General features: G+C 39.8%; 4 protein-coding genes across 8 annotated transcripts in view; all 4 read right to left on the reverse strand.

Moving 5' to 3' along the window:
* The window catches only part of LOC142159899 (uncharacterized), a 335,145-nt gene extending 332,588 nt beyond the window's left edge, over positions 1-2,557 (reverse strand). The window contains exon 1 of the mRNA XM_075214758.1: positions 2,484-2,557. Within this exon, the coding sequence (XP_075070859.1) occupies positions 2,484-2,493 (10 nt within the window). The 5' untranslated portion in view covers positions 2,494-2,557. The remainder of the gene's footprint in view (positions 1-2,483) is intronic.
* LOC142159778 (uncharacterized) overlaps positions 1-20,362 on the reverse strand; it is a 627,000-nt gene extending 606,638 nt beyond the window's left edge. For 2 of the 5 annotated variants that reach the window (XM_075214473.1, XM_075214472.1), the window contains exons 1-4: positions 20,252-20,361; positions 17,594-17,736; positions 15,129-15,311; positions 14,926-15,049 (exon numbers count right to left, since the gene is read on the reverse strand). In XM_075214473.1, the coding sequence (XP_075070574.1) occupies positions 14,926-15,049; positions 15,129-15,311; positions 17,594-17,698 (412 nt within the window). In that variant the 5' untranslated portion in view covers positions 17,699-17,736; positions 20,252-20,361. Of the gene's footprint in view, positions 1-2,483; positions 2,556-14,925; positions 15,050-15,128; positions 15,312-17,593; positions 17,737-20,251 lie in introns of those variants that run through there. The other 3 variants (XM_075214494.1, XM_075214476.1, XM_075214475.1) reach the window with 3 other exon arrangements.
* LOC142160625 (uncharacterized) lies at positions 389-1,495 on the reverse strand. Its single transcript, XM_075215487.1, has one exon. It carries the CDS (start codon positions 1,493-1,495, stop codon positions 527-529), a length of 969 nt encoding a protein of 322 aa, XP_075071588.1. The 3' UTR covers positions 389-526.
* Positions 10,997-12,151, reverse strand: LOC142160626 (uncharacterized; the record flags this gene model as incomplete). The annotated part of the gene is made up of 1 exon (XM_075215489.1): positions 10,997-12,151. A coding segment is annotated over one exon (1,068 nt), but the record flags the coding sequence as incomplete, so codon positions are not given.

A 20,362-nucleotide genomic window follows, 5' to 3' on the forward strand; every position in this document is an offset into this window, starting at 1 on the left:
AGTGGGTTCCTTAAGCAGTGATGGTTTTTAGCTGAGGAAGTCATGAAAAGGGCAGTTACACTAGTTTGGGGTACTAGTGATATCCAGAAAGTACAGATGGTATAATACATTTCAGGGTAAAACAGGGCTCTTTAAATACAATTTTGGACACTAGCTTAGCAGAAAGAAATCCACCATAATAACATATTTTTACATTGAAGCTAGTGGTAGGGGAAGTGTACTTCCCCCCTGTCCAGGAGCTGCCAGGGAGAGGGGGGGGGCAGCCCACTCTCCTCCCTGGTGCCTCTCTGTCTGAGATGGGAGATAAGAAAACTGCAACAGGTTCCAAACATGAGCAATTTGTTCCAGTCTTACACTGATGACATACACTCCACCTATAACTGTGGTTGGATATTACATTATAACATGTAAACATACTGTGACTGGAGCTTTGAATTGCCCACCAAAACTCAGTGATGTCAACATACATTTGACTATACACTCTGTACATGTATTTATACTTATTTTACAATGAACATTAATTCAATCAACTGCTTTTACAATATTTAGAGTATTGCTTTTCTCTTGTGTGAATTTTCTTATGTGTAACAAGATTTGATTTTTGTGTAAAACATTTTCCACACTCAGAACATGAAAATGGCTTCACAGCTGTGTGAGTTCTCTGATGTTCAACAAGACCTGATTTATCTGTAAAACATTTCCCACATTCAGAACATGAAAATGGCTTTTCACCAGTGTGAATTCTATGATGTTCAATAAGACCCGATTTATCTGTAAAACATTTCCCACATTCAGAGCATGAAAATGGCTTTTCACCTGTGTGAGTTCTCTGATGTACAAAAAGGTTTGATTTTTGTGTAAAACATTTCCCACACTCAGAACATGGAAATGGTTTCTCACCTGTGTGAGTTTTGTGATGTTTAACTAGAGTTGATTTCTGTGTAAAACTTTTTCCACACTCAGAACATATAAATGGCTTTTCACCTGTGTGAATTCTCTGATGTTCAACAAGATATGCTTTCTGCATAAAACATTTTCCACACTCAGAACATGGAAATGGCTTTTCACCTGTGTGAATTTTCTGATGTTTAATAAGGTTTGACTGCTGTGTAAAACATTTCCCACAGTCAGAACATGGAAATAGTTTCTCACCTGTGTGAGATCTCTTATGTCTAACAAGGACTGACTGGTGTTTAAAACATTTACCACATGCCAAACAGGGAAATAATATATCACCTGTTTGAGCTGTACTAGTTGTAACAATATCCGAGTTATCCAGATAACATATCTTATGATTAGAAGGGTCAGATGATATATCTGCAATGTCAAATACTGAATGTATATTTAGGGCAATGGGGTTTTCTTCTGGAGAATCTTGTGTGATGTTTTTATCTCTTTCAACATCTGGGTATAAAAGGTGATGTCCCTCCGTCGTATTCCTGCTTTTGTGTCCATCTGCTGGAAATAAAATAAATGTATGTATAGAAACGTACATTGTGAAGCAGATTATAATGCCCCAACATTTTTATACTATGAATGATTCAAGATGTTTAGTACATACAGCAAATATAAATTGTTACTTGAACATTGGCTTAAAGTATCACATGACCGCATTACATAGACCCAGCCACAGTTACATGCAGATTGCACAGCCACATTGGAGAACACCAGGCAAAAGACTCTTGGCTAGTAACGTTTCCCAAGCATATACATGGCCCATCCCGCAGCATAGCCGGAAGCCTCATTAGCCAGTAACATTGTCCATCCACCAGACACTGCCATGCTACTAATTTACAGACATAAATTGTTTTTCCACCAGACAGGATAATTATATTTTATCCCCTCCCCACTTTTAATAATATATTATTTCACACATCATGGCCTTATCTTTGTGAAGTTTGTATGTTCTCCCCGTGTTTGCTCCGGTTTCCTCCCACACTCCAAAAACATACTGGTAGGTAATTGGCTGCTATCAAATTGACCCTAGTCTGTGTGTGTGCTTGTTAGGGAAATTAGACTGATGTGAATGAGTTCTCTGTACAGCGCTGCGGAATTAGCGGCGCTATATAAATAAATGGTGAAGATGATCCGTGTAGATATTTCCTTTATAGATTACTTTTTTTTTTAGAAATGTTTAACCTTTGGGATAGCTGTGTTTTGTACATTGAGATAATGACTGAGATAATGGGGTCTCACCCTAATGTTCAGTGATTGAATCACTATGGTGACGTCCCTGTACTGATGTTTGAGCATCACCAGTCAGTGTGGTGAGGAGACTGGTCAGATCTCTTGGCTAGTAGCACAATGATACGATGTGAGGAGAGCAGGAGTCTAATAGGGGCTGATGGCTCCTGACTACCCCACTGGGCAGATATTTTTTCCTCATTAGTTTGTACAGACAGAGGAGGGTGTAGAATAAGAGATTGTTGTGGTGACTGAACAAGGAGATTATGTGACTTCTGTATTTAGTGTGTATTACTCACCTGTGCTCATATCTGTAGGTATTTCCTCCTCCTTACACTGCTGATCACCCCTCACGTACGTCTCTTCTTCTCCCTCTATATCTTCTACTTTACCATCAGTCAGCTCTTCACACTAAATAAACCCAAAAACAATAAAATAACACTTTATTGAGGTCTGATTTCATTAATTGTGATTAAACAGAAGACTATCAGTGTATTACACTTACACAGCTTCTCCATAGATCAAAAGGTGAAAAGTCACTTTGGTCGGACCCTAAATCCCAACTACCTGATAATCCTGTGGAATATTGTGATTTTCCTCCGTACAATCCTGTGAATATAGAGGACAGGGACATATCTCTGGGGTATTTCTGTTACTGGATCCATCTGTAGGAAACACGCAGTGACTGAATACATTTTTAATATGTGATTATCAGATGATGAGTATCTAGGTAGTCACCAAAACTCCTCTCTTTTGTAAAATAAATTGAAGTGTCCTCTTACCCAGTGACGTGAGGGGCCGGTGATTCTCCATCATCACGTCCTTGTATAGACCCTTGTGTCCCTCTAAATACTCCCATTCCTCCATGGAGAAATAGACAGTGATATCCTGACACCTTATAGGAACCTGACACACACAATGATACAGTCATCACCCAGACACATCCCCTGGTGTTACTGTATAATGTCCCATTCCCAGCAGTCACCTCTCCAGTCAGCAGCTGAATGATCTTGTTGGTGAGTTCTAGAATCCTCTGATCATTGTTTCTCTCATGTATCAGTGAGTGAGGTGGAGGTTCCATGATGGGGCTCTGGGTCCTGCTCAGTCCTGCTGACACAACTGGATGAATACTGGGTGTCACATGCTCACTGGATATCTTCTTCATTACAGTGTAATCCTGTTTATTGAGGAAGACGGCATTAAAAAAGTAAATAAAAAAATCCACCTATCTGGAGTTTTTATTTTTACGGTTAATTGTGCAAAATACAAGAACTCCAATTCTATTTGTAATTGCTTCCTATATACAAGAAAGTTTAGTGTATGTAGCTCTTGCCTCTCTTGCAGATCCTCCAACCGTCAATGGCATCGCCATTCTGTATCCTCTGTCTACACCCACACACACTGATTTATGATCTGATGTGGATAGAGTAGTGCAAACAGTGATATGACTAAGCAGTGTGGGTCAGTCGTAGAGAGAAGACTTATAACAGTGAATGCTATATACCATCTACTAGATAGTGCATATAGGAAACAGGTAGGATAGGCAAATCATTTGTAAAAATGAAGCACTCCTTGTCGATTTTGCTTGTTTAAAAAATTGAAATCCATTTGCCAGATGTAAATCTTAATTACATCTTTAAAAAAAACAACTAAAACAAAAACAAAATGTAAAGCTGTAAACACCCAATGTCTCATGAATGTACCGGTGACAGAAAAATCAACCTACTGTGAGCATAATAAAATAGGTAAACGTTTGCAAAGATTGTGGGAAGGATACTTTTAACTGAGCAGAAAGTACCAAGGAGAGAAGAGATGCCGTCCTGTGAGCCAGAGAGGAGAGGATCATGGGAAGAATAAACTTTAAATAAAGACTGAAGAGAGAAACATTCAGTGGTCACTACAAAACTTTGTGTATAGTTTGGACACAGAACTGTGCACATGGGATATATTGTGAATAAATAAAGACATAATTAAATCAGGAAAAAACAAAAATAGCTTTTATTAAGGTAAACTTTACTTAGAATATCAATGTGAAAATCTGATATGCAATATAGTTTAGAAATATGTCCTAGTTACTATTCCAAAGCTGGGGTGACAGGGGCACTCTTGAAATCTCTGGTTCTCTCCCAGAATCCTTCACCTCTCCAATCAGGTTCCCATTTTATTAATAGACATAAAACTGTTGACATTCAACATGACATTCCCAGAATCCTTTGCCAGTGAAATCCCTGGTTTATTAATAGAGATAAGAGTATTGTCACAGTGATATTCTCTAAATCCCTCACCTCTCCAGTCAGCAGGTAGATGATCTCCAGGGTGAGGTTTTAATATCCTCTCAGTCATGTGACTCCTGTCCTTGTCCATCCTCACTAATTTATACACAGTGGGCACCACACTCATGTGCCTTTGAATAAAGACCCAATGGTTTCTCGTAGCTCAACTGTCTAGGAATAAATATAATAAACATCAGACAGTACACATATATCATATTTAAATATGAAACATACATATCATGCAAACACATACCCATGCATAGATACATACAAATTACATCCATGCATAGATATATACAAACACAGAATTAGGTGTACTGGTATGCTAATCTGTTTTACAACTGAGTATTCACATTTTGTCTTAGAAAGGTTTTAGGAATGGGTTCTAAAAATATAACATAACTCTTCTGGAACATAGCTAGTATGTTATGATTTTTCACACATATGATACATGATTATGTTATATTGATTCCTTCAGAAGATACGCTGTCCCTGTAGAATCCTTATGGAGCTTGTATATGTCATTGACAAATTACATGGTTATTTTCAGAAGTTACAGACTGATATAGAGCTCTCTCAAACATGAATTATGGAAAACATTTTTTGACACATTCTTTTTCCAAACAAATTATATGCTGAGCTTGGAAGGACCAAAATAGGGTACTTAATGGCCATAGGATTTTTAGCCAAGCTTTTTTTGGTCCTTGGGACTCAACTAGGCAACAATTAAAGTGAGGTGACAGAAAACAGACCCCTGAAGCATGTCCGCTTCCTACATCAAACTACATTAACCCATTGATTGCTCACAGTCATGGCTGGAAATCATTTTACTAAGTCCATTCAGATATAAGGATAGATCATAGTAACATCAACATTTTATTTCCATAATTATCCTGATTAGGGTATAACATTACAAAATAACTAAGGGGTGGGTGGTCTAATGGATCAAACATGGCTGCCTTCCTCGGTAGTGTAAAGAGGCATCTATTAATGGTATTTATTTCACATGCCCTTAGAATCTGTACATGTAAAAGTATTATTAAATTGATAATAAGGATATGCAGATTAAGATTACTGAGGAGAGAACTTCTATAACGCTGAGCTGTGGAAAAGCCACAGTATGTATCTGTATATGTGACAGTGGAGACTGTATATACTATAGATATAGATGTAGGGATAGGAGACTGTATATACTATAGATATAGACATATGGGCAGGAGATTGTGTATACAAAAGATATAGATGAAGGGATGGGAGACTGTATATACTATATAGATGTAGGGATAGGAGGCTGTATATACTATAGATATAGATGTAGGGATAGGAGACTGTATATACTATAGATATAGCTGTAGGGATAGGAGACTTTATATACTATAGATATAGCTGTAGGGATAGGAGACTGTATATACTATATAGATGTAGGGATAGGAGACTGTATATACTATAGATATAGATGTAGGGATAGGAGACTGGACAGTCATGGGCAAAAGTTTTGAGAATGACACAAATATTATTTTTTTTCAAGTTTTTTATATGATGGCAATTTGCATATACTTTAGAATGTCATGAACAGTGATCAGATGAATCGCAATATATTTCAAAGTCCCTCTTTGCCATGACAATAAACCTTAGCCCAAAAACAAAAGGACCAGCTGACATCAGGTCAGTGATTTTCTCATTAACACAGGTGAGAGTGTTGATGAGGACAAGGCTGGAGATCACTCTATCATGCTGATTGAGTTAAAATAACAGACTGGAAGCTTTAAAAGGAAGGTGGTGCTTGAAATCATTGTTCTTCCTCTGTTAACCATGGTTACCTGCAAGGAAACATGTGCAGTCATCACTGCTTTGCACAAAAAGGGCTTCAAAGGCAAGGATATTGCTGCTAGTAAGATTGCACCTAAATCAACCATTTATCGGATAATCAAGAACTTCAAGGAGAGAGGTTCAATAGTTGTGATGAAGGCTTCTTAAGGGCGCCCAAGAACGTCCAGCAAGCACCAGGACCATCTCTGAAAGTTGATTCAGGTGCAGGATCGGGCCACCACCAAAGCAGAGCTTGCTCAGGAATGGCAGCAAGCAGGTGTAAGTGCATGTGAACACACAGTGAGGTGAAGACTTTTGGAGGATGGCCTGGTGTCAAGAAGGCCAGCAAAGAAGCCACTTCTCTCCAGGAAAAACATCAGGGACAGACTGATATTCTGCAAAAGGTACAGGCACTGGACTGCTGAAGACTGGGGTAAAGTCATTTGCTCTGATGAATCCCCTTTCAGATTGTTTGGGGCATCTGGAAAAAAATTGTCTGGAGAAGGAAAGGTGAGCGCTACCATCAGTCCTGTGTCGTGCCAACAGTAAAGCATACTGAGACCAGCCAAGGGAGTGGGCTCACTCACAATTTTGCCTAAGAACACAGCCATGAATAAAGAATGGTACCAAAACAACCTCCTAGAGCAACTTCTCCGAACTATCCAAGAACAGTTTGGTTACGAACAATGCCTTTTCCAGCATGATGGATCACCTTGCCATAAGGCAAAGTGATAACTAAATGGCTCGGGGATCACAACATAGAAATTTTGGGCCCATAGCCAGGAAACTCCCCAGACCTTAATCCCAATGAGAACTTGTGGTAAATCCTCAAGAGGCGGGTGGACAAACAAAACCCCACAAATTCTGACAAACTCCAAGCATTGATTAGGCAAGAATGGGCGGCCATCAGTCAGTATGTGGCCCAGAAGTTGATTGACAGCATGTCAGGGCGAATTGCAGAGGTCTTCAAAAAGAAGGGTCAACACTGCAAATATTGACTCTTTGCATAAACTTTATGTAATTGTAAATAAAAGCCTTTCATACTGATCAAATGCTTGTAATTTTACTTCAGTATACCATAGCAACATCTCTAAAAGACCTAAAAACAATGAAGCAGAAAATTTTGAGAAAACCAATACTTATGTCATACTCAAAACTTTTGGCCATGACTATATATACTATAGATATAGATGTAGGGATAGGAGACTGTATATACTACAGATATAAATGTAGGGATAGGACACTGTATATACTATAGATATAGATGCAGAGATAGGAGACTGTATGTACTATAGAAAGATGTAGAGAGATGAGACTGTATATACTATAGAGATGTAGAGACAGGAGACTGTATATACTACCGATGAAGGGATAGGCGATTGTATATACTATAGATATAAATGTAGGGATTGAAGCCTGTATATACAATAGCAATAGAGATAGGAGACTGTATATACAATAGCTGTAGAGATATGAGACTGTATATACTATAGATATAGATCTATGAGACTGTATAAACTATAGATATAGATCTAAGGATAGGATACTGTATATACTATAGATATAGACCTATGAATAGGAGACTGTATATACTATAGATATATATCTATGAATAGGACACTGTATATACTATAGATATAGATGTAGAGCCAGGAGACTGTATATACTATAGATATAGATGTAGGTATAGGACACTGTATATACTATAGATATAGCTGTAGAGATAGGAGACTGTATATACTATATAGATCTATGAATAGGACACTGTATATACTATAGATATAGATGTAGAGCCAGGAGACTGTATATACTATAGATATAGATATAGGGATAGGACACTGTATATACTATAGGTTTAGATGTAGAGCCAGGAGACTGTATATACTATAGATATAGATGTAGGGATAGGACACTGTATATACTATAGATATAGATGCAGAGATAGGACACTGTATATACTATAAATATAGCTGTAGAGACAGGAGACTGTATATACTATAGATATAGATATAGGGATAGGACACTGTATATACTATAGATATAGATGTAGGGACAGGACATCCTTACACTTAACCCTCTCTCCATGCTTGCTCTCTTCACCTCACTCCTCCTCAGAAGATGTATGTAAGAGGTGTAATATACAGGCTTGTGACGATTAATAAGTATGCAATTACTGGGTAAACTGTATTTATTTGTTTAAATACAACATCAAATGGTGTAAACGGTAATGTGAAATCCCAAATAGTCTTAGGTGAAAGCAGTCTCTTTATCATGGGGAGATCTCGATTATAAATGTTCTCCATATGTTTACTGCCTCTGTGCATTCCACTGTGGAACACACCAAAACCCAGAAACAGCAATGAAAGTCTATGTTCCTAGTGTGCTTGTAGTTCTGTGAACCAACGCGTTTCAGCAGTGCAATCCGTCTTCCACAGGGATATGGTCTGTAATGTGTATTACCCATCCATTGACCTATGATTGCTTTTGATGATATCATTTGTTCTGTCAGTGGTCCTATTGCTAAAACAAAGATAAGTGGGGATTGAGGGCAACCCTGCCTAATTCTGTTTGTTATCCGAAGACTATAAACCAATTGCTGAAAGTACGTGCTTTCTGACCATTATATAACATTAGGATTGGCTAGAGGAAGTTGTTCGTTAATCTGAATTTGGTTAGGACATTGGTAACCCCTTGAAGGCTGTCAAATGCTTTCTCTGGATCCAGAAACAGCCTTGATTTGGACTTTGCTTTGTGGGCTGTTAAACTGTTAAAGACTCTTCTCGTATTGTCTACATAAGTAATGGACTCTATCTCTCAATACATAAGTATACAAAAATTTGCTTAAAAAGACCTCAATGATAAACAGATGATACAATGTAGACATAAATTCCAGCAATCGCTGAATTACAGCAGTGTTAATAGTAGAAATATAATATATCTTAGACTCACAAACAATATCCATTTAATAAATGCATAAAAAAGAACCATAATATAAAAATACAGTGTCATATATTCAAAAACAAAATATTGAATATATCTAGATATCTAGGGCCTCTACTTTATGTCTCGTCGGTCCACTGTCATCCTTGTTTGTCCCTGTCATGTCATATTATGTCTGGCGCTACTGCATCTGTTGCGCCTATATATAACGCCACAATGATGCTAAAACAGGAGTTAAATAGTTCTGTATAATAATATTCCACATGACTATTCAGCTTTTTATAGTGAATATGTAGATATACTTACATTTGCAAATTTTTACATACGTAAGGCTTGATGCTGAACGAGTACTATTCCAGTTCATACGGCATAATTTGCATGTTTTTCGCTTTGTGTATGGGCAGAAAGCAAACGCAGGCTTGTGCACATTTGCTTTGCGACTCCTTGTGCCTGGAGAGGCAGAATGCGAGAGGGAAGGGGCAGTCTGGCGCTCATGATAATGACTTGCCATAAACCAGCCACATATGTTGCCTATGCAGAGTCTGAAGGAGCTAGGACATGGGAAATGGCGCTGCATATGGTCGAAAATATACTAATTTTTCGTACACCTTTTTTTGCGTAATATACACCCATTTTGCGAACAGCTCTTAAAGCATCTTAAAGTCCAGAAAGATTGAGTCTCTAGTTGATATACAAGTATCCACAGTGTAACAAATGTCGCATAATTGCACCTCCAGCCACTAGAGGTCTTTGCATTTGTTAAACTTGCCCTTTCCCAAGATGCATCAAAGAGAATCCATCTTGGATCCTGTTTGGGACTATAATAGGCACTTCCTGGATCAACCCTTTGCTTGAGTATTCTGCTTGTTCCGCTCCCGTTACTTTCCACACTTGCTTGTATCCATGATTGACCACTTGTAGTTCAGGTAATACCATTAGTATCATAACACAAAGGTAGCCGTAATATGCTTACTATTAGGGGGAGATTCAATTGCCGGTGATGTGGCGCGCGGACATCACCGCAATACCTGGTTGCGCACATTGCTGACAATTACGTTAGGAAGCCATTTTTACTTGCACTTCTATGGTGTGAAAGGAAAAATTAGCAGAGATTACAGCCATAACATCGGCGTGAAGTGTTTTCGCGGACGTTCCTGCAACACCTTGCGCCAAACTGAATCCCCCACTTAGAAACATATTTTAATCAATTGCCCAAACAAATTTAATGAGCTAGATAATAATCGATAGTGTGCCTGAAAAAAAAGCACTGTATTGTGCACTCTTGTCAATGTACTAAATCACTGAAGCAAAGAACCTGAGGCTTACAGAGGCAATATGATTACCACAACAGGGACTGAAATCTGGGAGCAGCGATTAGTAGTATGCCAGTGAGCTATCACTAGAATACCTACGCTTCACTGTCGGTGTCGATGAACCTCTGGAGCCATGAACTTAATGTAAGTCTTGTAAACGGGACTGTGAAGTATCAATATGAAGAGATGCCAATGTGTGATAATGCGTGAAAGCAACTTGAAGTTAAAGAAGTAGCCGTTTTTAAAACACAGATAAAGGTCTTATCTTTAAAGACACAATAATTGTGCTTCAAATGTTTAATGCAGATTGTTGCAGAAAAAGTAATAAAATGTGCGGATAGGCTTCCAGTACAAATTTTCATTTCAATATGTATGATAAACTATATGGGAATACTTTAAAATGGGGATAGTCGCTTTAAAAAATATTGCCTGCAAGACATTGCCTGCACTCCATGACCATAAAAATAATTTCTCCCATTTTCTGATATTACAACCCAAATTTATTGCAAAACATTAGCAATCAAAACACATCAAGTACTTTGCACCATTGTGCGTGGTTTTATGTTATACAAAATGTAAGTTTTTTGGAAAATATTTCCCAAAACCAGAACATGAATATGGCTTCTGGTCTGTGTGAATTCTCTGGTGTCTATAAAGATTTGATTTATCTGTAAAACATTTCCCACAATCAGAACATGGAAATGGCTTCTCACCTCTGTGAATTCTTTGGTGGTTAACAAGATGTGTTCTCTGTTTAAAACATTTTCCACATTCAGAACATGAATATGGCTTTTCATTTGTATGAGTTCTCTGATGTTGAACAAGATATGCTTTATTTGTAAAACATTTCCCACATTCAAAACATGAATATGGCTTTTCATTTGTATGAGTCCGCAGGTGTTTAACAAGATCTGATTTATTGGCAAAACATTTCCCACATTCAGAACAGGAATATGGCTTCTCATATCCATGTGTTCTTTGGTGTTTGGTAAGATTTGACTTATCTGTAAAACATTTCCCACATTCAGAACAAGGAAACGGCTTCTCACCTCGGTGAGTTCTCTGATGTTTAACAAGATGTGTTCTCTGTGTAAAACATTTCCAGCACTGAGAGCATAAATATGGCTTTTCATTTGTATGAGTCCTCAGATGTTCAACAAGATATGATTTACGCGTAAAACATTTCCCACACTCGGAGCATGAATGTGGCTTCTCACCTGTGTGAATTATCTGGTGTCTAAAAAGATTTGATTTATATGTAAAAGATTTCCCACATTTAGAACAGGAAAAAGGCTTCTTAGTCGTATCAAATCTCCGATTTATAATAAGATTTGCATTCTGGGCTAAACATTTACAACCTTCAGAACATGAAAATATTCTGTCACCACTATGACTTGTACTATGTGAAAAAATATCTAAATTATCAGGACAATATTTCTCATGGTTAGAGGGATCAGATGATATATCTGCATTATGAAGCAATGGATATATTTTTGGGGAAATGGGGTATTCTCTTGGGGAATCTGATGTGACGTTATCTTCAATTTCAGGATCTGAAGATAAAATAAAATGTTCCTCACAGGTATTCCTGCTGTTGTGTTCACATGCTGGAAATAAAAAAAAGAAGTTTATTTTCAATTACTGTTAAAATTCTTTTCTTAGAGGACTCTAATGTCAGTGCAGGGGAACAGGTTGTCTGTTCCTTCGTCAATGAGAGAGGACAATGCTTGTGTCCCTCATCTACCCCTCACACACACCACAGCCCACTCATGCAACTTGCTGTTGCACAAATCCAAGCCCCCGCAAAGCCATCATCATGGGGGTGTGGCCACACAGAGTACAGACACACAAGAAACCCACAGGGATTATATGTGTCTGGTTGCATTTGCAATGAGCTCCACGCAGGACCCAATGCCATTGTGTTCACGTGTGCGATGCGGGTGCACAATGTTCTATAAATGCGGAACTGTGCTGAAAGTTCCATGTTTGGTACTTCATGTTATCTCTACGCTTCCCCCTCGGAACAAGCAAGTATCTCTTTCACCCTCATCACTTATCCCCCCCCCCCCCTTCCTAACTACTTCTATGAGAGAACAAGAATCACAAAGATAAATAAGCAAGGGACATCTAAGGATGGGATGTAAGGGATAGACACAAAAGATGTCTGTAAAACTTAGGACATGAGAAGCAGAAGTAATTAAAAGCAAATCGGCGTTAATGCGTTAATAAAACATTTGGAATTATCTTCACTGTGCATACAAGACCTGAGAGTGGCGTTTATTTTTCTGTGATGGATAAAGAAGGCGTTGCAGTCTCAGGAAACGTGGCAGACACACTATTCCACTGTTTTATGTAAGTTTGCACCTGTCAGATACTGAACAGTGGATTCCAATGGCAGAAACAATCTTAGTGAGAAGAAATGTAGTGTACCTTTAAGTACAAAGGGTTTGCGCGGCAGTGATGGTAACCTGATATACTTCAAGATCCGTATGCACAACATTCAAGAATGAAAAAACAGCCGAACAAGACCCTGGCTTGCCCGCATCACTTATTCCAAAATGCCCTCACACGCACCATAACATGCCTTCAGACCAACACTTGCCACAAAATGCACCCACATGCGTTCAGATGCACCCTAGAATCCGTAAGATCCCAAATGTACTTCAAAACACCCCACATGCCACGTAGACATCACAATGCCATTCAAACCTACTCACAGTGCCCCATATGATCACCAAACCCCCCACATGTCCCTTAACATGTCAATCAGACCTCCCTACATGCACACCAAACCCCCCACATGTCCCTTAACATGTCAATCAGACCTCCCTACATGCACATCATATCAGACCACACCCACATGCTTCTTATATTTCCTCCACAGTTCACACCTCCCCCATTAGTTTTAAAATGGAGCCCGTCTTTAGTATGCTTGCACTGCATTACCTCCCTGCATTCTGCAGAGGAGTTCACGTGACGTGAAAGTCGTCCACTCCCGACCAGTCTCATTCTCTGCTACAAAACAGAGAATGAGTGAGATCGGGAGCTGGTGGCCGCAGGTGAAGACTCAGCGGGGTATTGGCGGTCTTTGGACCTCAAGTAATAGCAAATCCAGATAATAGCCAAAGGTCTAAAGCCAGAGAGGTAGTCATCCAACATCCAAGGGGCAAACACAGGAAGGCAGCCAGGAAAGTACAAGATACAAAATGCTAGTTCACAGAGACAAGCAAAATTAAAATGTGCACAGGAAGCTGCTTACATAGGCCTGAATCTGTGGTAATAAGCATCAGGTGCTGGCAACTCGATACTAGAAAAGGGGTTTTATGCCATTCCCTGATGGAGTTCTGCACATATGAGGAGATAATTAGGGGTGCAGTAGATTGCTAACTATGTGTGGCTCATTGTGCTCGCCTTTTAGCAGCAACTATTTCTTCCTGGGCATTAGTCACACAAAAAAACCTGTGGTTGGATTTTAGGGATTTCAGAGCATATAAACCTTGCAAATCAGGGTACGTCAGGAAGTGTGCTAGCACAGGACCTTAGATAATTTTTTTAAAGTTGTTATCTACATGGATCTTGTGCCAGGGCTCGAGAACTCGCAACAGATAAGCCTCCTGACAGCCCCGAAACATTTCCACTAGATACTTTGTTTTGCAATGAGAAATCTATTGAAATACCTCAAAATGTCAATATTACTATTAAATGTTAGTGTGAAGGAGAAACTGGGGCTAATCAAATTAAATCTCTTGGCTGGAAGCAACATCTACACTTTTTCAAACCTGCAGTTTAGTAAATATACCCCCAGGAGTTTAATAGGGGCTGATGGCTCCTGACTACCACCGGATGGATATTTTTTCCTCATTACTATGTACAGACAGAGGAGGGTGTAGAATAAGAGATTGTTGTAGTGACTGAACAAGGAGAATATGTGATTTCTGTAATTAGTGTGTATTACTGACCTGTGCTGATATCTGTAGGGATTTCCTCCTCCTTACACTGCTGATCACCCCTCACATACGTCTCTTCTTCTCCCTTTATATCTTCTACTTTAACACTAAGCAGGTCTTCACCCTGAATAACCCACACAAAAAAATATCTCATTTAGTGTTATTAAACAGCAGAATATCGAGGCATAGGGTCCACACAGCTTCTCTACAGATCATAAAGTGCACAAACACTTAAGTATTCTGAAGACTCCATCTACCTGACAATCCTGTAGGATACTGCGATTTTCCGATGTGTGATCCTGTGAATAAAGAGGACAGGGACATCTCTCTGGGGTATTTCTATTACTGGATCCATCTGTAGGAGACACACAGTGTTTATATGTGATTATCATATGATGTGTATCTAGGTGATCCTCATAACTGCTCTCTCCTTTATAAGAAATGTAAGTCTCCTCTTACCCAGTGATGTGAGGGGCTGGTGATTCTCCATCATCACGTCCTTGTACAGACCCCTGTGTCCTTCTAAATACTCCCACTCCTCCATGGAGAAATAGACAGTGACATCCTGACACCTTATAGGAACCTGACACACACAATGATACAGTCATCACCCAGACACATCCCCTGGTGTTACTGTATAATGTCCCATTCCCAGCAGTCACCTCTCCAGTCAGCAGCTGAATGATCTTGTTGGTGAGTTCTAGAATCCTCTGGTCATTGTTTCTCTCATGTATCAGTGAGTGAGGTGGAGGCACCGTGATGGGGCTCTGGGTCCTGCTCAATCCTCCTGATACACAGGGACGGCTGCTGGGTGACACACCAGACTTCTTCTCTACTGTGCAATCCTGTGTATTGAAAGGGAAGAAAAATATCATCGGAAAGAGAAGCTTTATTACTCTTCATCTTATAGGAAACATATAATACATATAAGACAATGAGCTCCTTACTGTAAATTATATTGATATTAGAAGTTAGTAAGTATATCAAAGAATGAGACTATAGGCCGGATGCTTTTACACAGGTCTCAGAAATCCAAAGTGACTTCTAATATTCATAATAATGTACAGTGTGGGGTGTACTATTCCATATAATACACAAGATTTACTAATGAACACGGAAGTGATGACATCAGAACGCACTGATTATAAGTGATGACATAAGAAAGAGTTGTTTAAATAGATATTACTTACAGGAGTTTAAACATATATTAACATCCCTTGTGTATTATATACATAGACTGTATACCAATACACAGTAAAATAATCTAAATATAAAAACATAAGTCCATCAAGCTGTTCACATCCCACTAAATGCCATCTGTTGACCTAGAGCTGTGGTTCCCAACACTGGTCCTCAAGCCCCTCTAACAGTCCAGGTTTTAAGGATATCCATGCCTGGCTATAAATCTGAAGGTGGAGTGTGGGTGAGGGGTATTTATTTAATGGGTGCTATTTTATTTGTGGGGTGATGGTGGGGCTATTTAATTTAATAGTGGGGCCTAGTAATTTAAGGTGAGGTGATTTGGAGGCTATCAATTGAATGAAGGGCTGAGTTTGGGAAGAATGAGGGCTATTTACTAAATGTGAATGTGAATTATTTAATGTCGGGGAGAAAAAACAGGGCACCAACATTCCAGGATCCAGACAAACAGCAACTAAGCTAAAGAAACCAGCAGCCGCAGGTAGTGAAAGCCGCAGAAGAACAGATGGGAGGGAGCAGGACAGTCTGCCAACTGTCCTGATTCTGGTGGGGCAGTCCTGAGTTTGGGTGACTGTCTCACTTAGTCAGAATTTGGTCCGACTACAAGGAGAGTTGGGAGGTATGTCCCACTTTACTGTTCATGAAGGCAGAGCTGCGTGTGCACCTAACAGCACTACACACAGTATTCCCTGTGTATTTGTATAAAATTTATAACCATGTTAGATCACTACGTATTAAGTGCCCCGGGCCCCACAGAGCCTTAAACCCTTTCCCAGCAAGCTGTGGGGGCTAAGTTTATGGTTCGCTATTTATTTGTGGATATCATATATAAATGTTTAGGTTGGCTCCTAAATTCTAAAATATTACCAATAAACCCCATATATTACACCATGTCCCAGGAATGTCTGCAAAAATCCCCCAATACATTCTACTAAACCCCACATATTACACCCCCCCCCCACACACACCACTAAACACGGTCTCTCCAGATCACCACCATGATATTTTTGCACAGTTATATTAGACAAATACACATTACATATCTCAAAACCACAGAAATAATTAAAAAGTCTAGGTTGGGGGAGGGGGGCACAGATCTCCCACTCATGGCCTAAAAACAATATGTGGTACCTCATTTGAACGATTTATGAAAAGCTATGGGAAGAATCCTATTTGCCATTTTGAAAAGGTGGACTGATGCCAACGCAAGAACCACAAAGTGTTTCTTGGTGAGGTTTGAGAAAAAAAAATACACACATTTGCTTTTAGTTGACCTTGCACTTTATTTGAACATTTTGTGCAGTTTTTTTTTTTGCTGTAACAGGAAGCATAAGTAAACTAATAGTATTTTCTGAAAAGACAAGGGGCTAGATTTACTAAGCTGCGGGTTTGAAAAAGTGGTGATGTTGCCTATAGCAACCAATCAGATTCTAGCTTTCATTTATTTAGTACCTTCTACAAAATGACAGCTAGAATCTGATTGGTTGCTATAGGCAACATCCCCACTTTTTCAAACCCGCAGCTTGGTAACTCTAGCCCAAAATGTTCTGAAAAAAATAGGGTATACATTGTGTGGGCACCACACAAACAAATTACTGATATTGATGTTGTAATGTGACCAGCCCAAAAAGTACCAAAATAAGCTCAGTGGAAAAGAGGTTAATAGAGATAAGAGTGATGTCACTGTGGCACTCCCAGAATCCCTCACCTCTCCAGTCAGGTTCATACTTTATTAATAGAGATAAGAGTGATGTCACTGTGACACTCCCAGAATCCCTCACTTCTCTAGTCAGGTTCATACTTTATTAATAGAGATAATAGTGATGTCACTGTGACACTCCCAGAACCCCTCACTTCTCCAGTCAGGTTCATACTTTATTAATAGAGATAATATTGATGTCATTGTGGCACTCCCAGAATCCCTCACCTCTCCAGTCAGCAGGTAGATGATCTCCAGGGTGAGGTTTAATATCTCCTCAGTCATGTGACTCCTGTCCTTGTCCATCCTCAGTGACCCAGTCATGTGATACATACAGGTCTCTCCCCTATAGGTTTTGCCTTCAGCTCAACCTAGAAAATATATTAGATAAAATCATCATTATAAAAATAATAAAGAAAAATGTCTCATTGATGAAAAGACATTCCAGCAATTAATGTTTTCCCAGCGATTGCACAGAATGAGCAGAGGATGAAACCAAACTACTGATTATATATATGTATAACAGGCTAGATTATTGATATACAGTGGTCGAAGTAAGACGGTATACAGTGGTACGTCATACCACCACTTCTCAGCTCCTACTTTTTTGATTGTAAACCCATCAAATTCCATTCACATTTTCCATACCGTCACCTCTAAATTTCCTGTGTGACCACTGTAATATAAGCATGTGGACACCCCTTCTAATAGAACCTTCCCAACATGTCAGTTCAATACATTTCTACCCTGCCAGAGCTGCCCAGGTAAGTATTGTTCTTGTTAAGTAGAAATGTTTAGGTGCAACAACAGCTCAGTCACAAAGTGGTCGGCTGCACAAGCTCACAGAATGGGACCACCGAGTGCTGAAGTAATAATGGTCTGTCCTGGGCTCAAACTGCCTCTGGGAGCAACTTCAGCACGAGAACGGTTTGTTGGGACTGGACCCTGGAGCAGTGGAAATACGTTCTCTGCAGTGATGAATCATGTTTCACAAACTGGCAGTCTGACGGACGATTCTGGGTTTGGCAGATGACAGGAGAGCCATGTGTACCCGAGTACACACTACCAACTGTAAAGTTTGGTGGAGGAGAAAATAAATTGTCTGTCGCTGTTTTTCTTGGTTTGGCCTGGGCCACTGAGTTCCAGTGAAGGCAAATATTAATGCTACAATACACAATGACATTCTAGAGAATTGTGTGACTCCAACTTTGTGGCAATAGTTTGTAAAAGGCTCTTTTTCTATTTCAACATGACAAGGTCCCCATGCACAAAGCGGGGTCCATCAAACAATGGTTTCCCGAGTTTGGTGTGGAAGAACTTGATTGGCCTGCACAGAGCCCTGACCTCAACCTCATTGAACATCTTTGGGATAATTTGAAACACCAACTGTGAGCCAGGTCACGTCTCCCAACATCAGTGATTCCCGAGCACACCCTGTGGGCTTTATATACTGTTGTGTATGAAAGTCTTTGGAGACTGAATCGATCATTGGGCAAAGTAGCAGAGTATATATATATATATATATATATATATATATATATACACACAAGTTAACCTGTGCATGATACTCATGCATTCTAGTCAAATCAAGCTACTTAAGGTGTTAAAAAGGTTCTTGTCATGTATTTGGGGCTAGCCCAGGCCTCCTCAGGGGAAGAGCGTTACTTCCCGACGCAAGCGCCCTTTTTTAACATGGTTTTGTCCACATATCACCACCTCATCATTCTTCTCCATCACCTCATCCTTCATTTTCATCGCCACATCTATCCAGATGTCTATCCAGACACAGGGATCTCTCTCAGCGGTCCTGAGTATCACACTCCTCTCACTCTGTCACCCCCAGCAACCACCAACCACTCCCCATTGTCACCCCCGGCAACCACCAACCACTCCCCACTGTCACCCCCGGCAACCACCAACCACTCCCCACTGTCACCCCCCGCAACCACCAACCACTCCCCACTGTCACCCCCGGCAACCACCAACCACTCCCAACTGTCACCCCCGGCAACCACCAACCACTCCCTACTGTCACCCCCGGCAACCACCAACCACTCCCCACGGTCACCCCCGGCAACCACCAACCACTCCCAACTGTCACTTCTCCTTCAAGAAATATATATATATTTTTGTTAAATCTTTATAAACACTTTTAACAATTAACAAATTAAATTAACAAATTAAAAACATCTTAGTATACCAAATTTCAGCACTTTCTGATTTTTTTTTCCCACACACACTAAGGGGCATATTCAATTCCGATCCGATTCGCGTTACCACGGAAAATGCGCACAACTGCCAGTAATACGGTATCGCAATAACGCGGATTTTCCTACGCAGCCCTATGGGCTGCGAACAAAAATCCACGTTATTGCGGTACCGCGGATTACGTTCGCGGCCGTTCCGGCGCGATCCCGCAAATCGGGATCAGAATTGAATATGCCCCTAAGAATTTAGTAGGTCAGTGTATAACTCCGCCCAGCAGGTGGCGCTGCAGCTTGGCAATGAAATTGTGTTATTGTTGCAGTAACATACTGAACCCTACTGTTATCTGGGAAAGACCACGCCATATGGTGACACTTTCCTTGGACATCAAAGTCTGCTCCACCTTTATTATAACAGGGCTCCAGAGTTTGCTCCACCTTTATTATAATGACATGACACCAAAGTCTGCTCTACCTGTATTACAGTGTCAAGACACCAGAATCTGCTCTCTGTACTATAATGACAGGACACCTCAGTCTGTTCCATCCATAATGAGTCTGCTCCACCTCTGTTATATAACAGAATAATAGTCTGCTCTAACCATACTATACTAAAGCCTGTTTCTTCTGTATTATAATAATGTAACACCCACAAAGTCTACATTATAATAAATGTCATTACCTGCTGCCAGTCTTATCAATGTCTCCTTTGTTTCCTCCCCCTCACCTCTCACTCAGAAGATGTTAGACACCACTTCCGGTCTGTGCGTTCCAAGCCTCATTATGATCTTCC

The sequence above is a fragment of the Mixophyes fleayi genome, chromosome 6, assembly GCF_038048845.1.
Source record: "Mixophyes fleayi isolate aMixFle1 chromosome 6, aMixFle1.hap1, whole genome shotgun sequence".
In the NCBI taxonomy this organism is placed as follows: Eukaryota; Metazoa; Chordata; class Amphibia; order Anura; family Limnodynastidae; genus Mixophyes; species Mixophyes fleayi.

What these genes read in the sequence shown, in the direction of transcription:
- LOC142160625 (XM_075215487.1), bottom strand. Translation starts at nt 1,495, where the DNA reads ATGTACGTTTCTATACATACATTTATTTTATTTCCAGCAGATGGACAC.